This window comes from Gymnoscopelus braueri (assembly GCF_963280865.1).
Source record: "Gymnoscopelus braueri genome assembly, chromosome: 19".
Taxonomy (NCBI): domain Eukaryota; kingdom Metazoa; phylum Chordata; class Actinopteri; order Myctophiformes; family Myctophidae; genus Gymnoscopelus; species Gymnoscopelus braueri.
The window spans coordinates 4721884-4725793 of record NC_137621.1 but is presented as its reverse complement, the minus strand read 5'-3'; the positions used below and the strand labels follow the sequence as shown (position 1 = coordinate 4725793).

Sequence of the window (3910 nt, the reverse complement as noted above, 5' to 3'; positions counted from 1 at the left end):
TTGACATTAATTGTCTGCCTGTGAAAATAACATGTCTGGGCCAAAAATACATAGTAAAAAAAAAAGTGCACAGGAGCCGAGATACAGCCTTTTTAACACGTTGATTGCCAAGATCGCATCGATGCGTTCTTTCAAATCCATCGCTTGAGTGCCAGCATTCGAAAGAACTTTTGAATTTTCATTGTTTAATCTGTGATCGCACGGCTGTGTTTATTTCTCATCAACACTTTCGTTTTCCACTTACGTCACACTCACCCGGAGCCGGATGTAAAAAAAAAAAATCATTTCCGGGTCACATTGTTTTTCTCCGGTCATTTTCGTCCAGAATAAGGAAAAACGCGGTTTTTCACACGGTATAAAAAACGAACAGACAGCTCAACTTCTATTTTCTTTGGTCCGGGTGACTAACAGTCATCGTCGTAGTGTATCACATCGTTTTCAGGCCGATCAGCGGACCAGGGATTGTCGAAAACATAACATCCTGTGAATGACCGGATATGACGTGGGCCTGTTTGGGAGGGGGGCGAGCGAGGTGATCAATGTGTGGATTTGCTGCTCTCTACTGGTGGAACTGTCGTAGGTGCTTAACACCATAATCAGAGAATTTATTTGAATGAAAAATTACAAAATTACAAAATTAAAAGACACGCAAATTGCTGGCACAGGGGTGAGTACATTATGAATAAACTCTGGCAGTCAATGTGTTAAGTAATAAGTTAAACAAGAAGTGAATGGAGCAGCAAATCTTCAAATCATGATATCTTGGGTTCTGAACGTAAAAAAAAAAAAAAGTAATACAAATTATCATTTTTTTCTGCGACGTCATTGGCACTCTGGGCTTATGAAACGGTGACGTTGGCGACGTCAATGGCACTGAATGAGCTAACGGGTCCATTTGGTTCCATTTGTACAGTCTCTGAGTTACATACCCATAAGGGTTCATTTGGTTCCTAGCTATCCATCATTTAGCTGGGGACCCCCTGGAACTCCCTCAAGGACCCCCGGGGGTCCCCGGACCCCACTTTGAGAACCAATGTCCTAGAAGATTACGACTGACTGCTCACACTTCCTGGTGGAGATATGAGCTCCACTGAGCTTGTGACACCTTTTTCTATGTTTTCATGTTTATTTTAGTCTTTGAGTTCCATCAGTCATGGCCGCCAGTTCCCACCTGATGTTGTGTGGGAGTTCTGACCGCTCCAGACCGTAATGAATAACTGCTACCTTACATAACGTCTTCAAACTAGGACTCAAGTCTAAGATGAACAGGTCATCGGAATCGATTAATCCAAAGAGGACGATCCGATCTCCCACCATGCAACAGCGGACACCGGCCAAGCAGGAGGACGAGCAGTAGGGCCTTAACCGGCGGGAGGGCCTTAACGGGCCCTTGGGCTTCACCTCCTTCCAGGAGAAGGTCTCTGGGTTGAATTTCCACATGTCATCGAGGGTCTGGAGAGTGTTGTTCAAACCACCAAATATGTACAGCTCTCCATTGTAGGCGAAGGCTGAATGAACAAAGCGTCCTTCTGGAAGAAGCTGTGCAGAAGGTGTGTTCAGCCAATAGTTGGTCTCTGTGTCAAACACTCTGACGTTGTTGAATGCATCGCCCCCACCAAACACAAACATCTTTGTCCCGATGATGGTGGCAGAGTGACCTGATGGAACATGTGGCCGACTGCCTCTGGTGTTAATTGAAGACCAGACCATTGTGGTGGTGTCCAGCTTGTAGATGCCTTCGCAGTGTCCAGTCCGCATGGTCCATCCTCCATAGACATACATGGCCTTCCCCAAGGCACAGGCTGAGGGGGCCAACCTCTCCTTTGGAACGGTCCCAGAAACCCTTGGCTTGAACCATGTGTGGGCTTCGACGACATCATATGCATAAAGAACATAGTTGCAAAGCAAATCGTTCGTCTCTCCCCAGATGTAGATGGTGTCTTCTATCAGCACAGCGGTATGGTACCGCCGCATGCAGGGAACCTCAAGGGGGCGCTCACCTCCTCTAGTTGTCACTGGGGGGGGCAATGTCCTCCATCTCAGAGAAACTGTGTTGAAGACGTACACGTTGACGTCATCCTTCTCATCATCGCTACCACCATTATCACTATCGTGACCTCCAAATGTGTACACATCATACCCCAGGGTCACTGCAGTCTTAATACATCCATCACTTGGTGTTCCTCTCACATTCACTGTCCAGCGCAACATCTTGACACACCAGCAACACACTGAACAAGAACCGAGTATTAGGGTCGTCCGCTGTAACAGAGTGGAGTTCTATTACATGCGCCACCATTTATATTGGATGCCGACAGTCTATGAGGTCAGTCATCTATGATGTCATAATTTTTTCATATATCCATATTTGGGCAAAGTCTCAGCCCAAGCCGCCTAGATAGATGCAACGCAATGCCGTGCAACAACCTTTTTGTGCAGGAGCGTGCGCACACGCATCGATTTAAAACAACCTTAAATTCACACCTCAACCAAGTTTACAAAGGCTCCCGACAAACACCAGGTGAATTAACTCATTCAGTGCCAGACTTATTTCAAGCTTGTTGATCCCTGTGCCAGGATTTTGCTATTATTTTACCTTTTCAAGTGGTCACAGAATGTTTGTCTTCATCAGTGTGATTGATCCCCTGATGGTTGCTAATCACTGAGGTGATTCAGGTGTGGTTTCACGAATGTCAACGAGGTCATTGTGACCTCGTTGACATGTTTGATGTTTGATGTTTGAAAGTGGCATGTCTCACTCAGAAATACAGTGTTTTTCAGGAAAAATGTGATTTTGTTCACTCAATGAGTTAACATAGGATTGAGCCTATAGATGCATATCAATTGTCCATTGTGTGACCTGTAGTGTAGGTGTTAAGCGACGTGCGCGTGACGTCTTTAAAACAGCGTTCCACTACTAACGAAATGAAATCACCATTACAACACTGGGCATTTATATTGTATTTGTATTGCTTTGTACAGCAGGTCAAAGTCAAAGTCAAAGTCTGTAGACATGACGATTACTGTATATTCTGTTCTATTTCTGATTTATTTAGACAATGTCAAATGCACACTTGTTGATATTACATGTTTGACATCATATCACATGGGTGAACATCAGTGGTGGAAAAAGTACTCAAATGTTTTACTTAAGTAAAAGTATCAATACTGCAATGTAGAAGTACTCTGTTACAGGTAAGAAGTCCGGAATTCTAAATTCACTTGAGTAAACGGACAAAAGTATTGGTATCAAAATGTACTTACAGTACCAAAAGTTAAAGTACTAAAATGTTTGAAAATAGCAGATCTACAAGCTCACAACGCATTGCGATGCGACGCGTTGTGAGCTTGTAGATTTGCTATTTTCAAATAGCCTAGGTATAAAATAGGGCTAAAGTGGTTAATGTATGTTTTATAATATAATAATTTATATCTGCAAAGTAACTAGTAACTAACCTCACTGTATTCCCTATTTTAATATTGTTTTATGCCTTTGCTTTTGCCTTTGCTTTTATTTTATTTTATTTTATTTTTGTTTGCTTTATTGTTAAATTGGTTCTAACTGTAATTGTATTCTTGCTCTGTAAAGCACTTTGAGCTGCATTTCATGTCATGAAAGGTGCTATACAAATAAAGTTTATTATTATTATTATATTAAAGTTTTCAAATAATTGTAGTGGAGTAAAAGTACAATATTTGCCTCTGAGATGTAGTAGAGTTGAAGTATAGACAATTGAAAATACTCCAGTAAAGTAAAAGTGCCTCAAAATTGTACTTAAGTACAGTACTTGAGTACATGATGTTACTTTACCACTGGTGAATATTGAAGTTTGAAGTCAAGGCTGTCTGGTGGGCATCGCATGGTGGAAAGTAACTATGTGTATTGTTCCTTTAACTTTAAGTCAAACGT

At 42.0% G+C, this 3910-nt stretch overlaps 1 protein-coding gene across 1 annotated transcript; it reads right to left on the bottom strand.

Moving 5' to 3' along the window:
- Window positions 1-1125: 1125 nt before the first annotated feature.
- On the bottom strand, window positions 1126-2211 carry LOC308074162 (kelch domain-containing protein 3-like; the record flags this gene model as incomplete). The annotated part of the gene is made up of 2 exons (XM_080413495.1): window positions 1126-1529; window positions 1737-2211. The coding sequence occupies 2 exons, from the start codon at window positions 2209-2211 to the stop codon at window positions 1126-1128; spliced, it is 879 nt and encodes a 292-aa protein (XP_080269621.1).
- Window positions 2212-3910: the final 1699 nt, after the last annotated feature.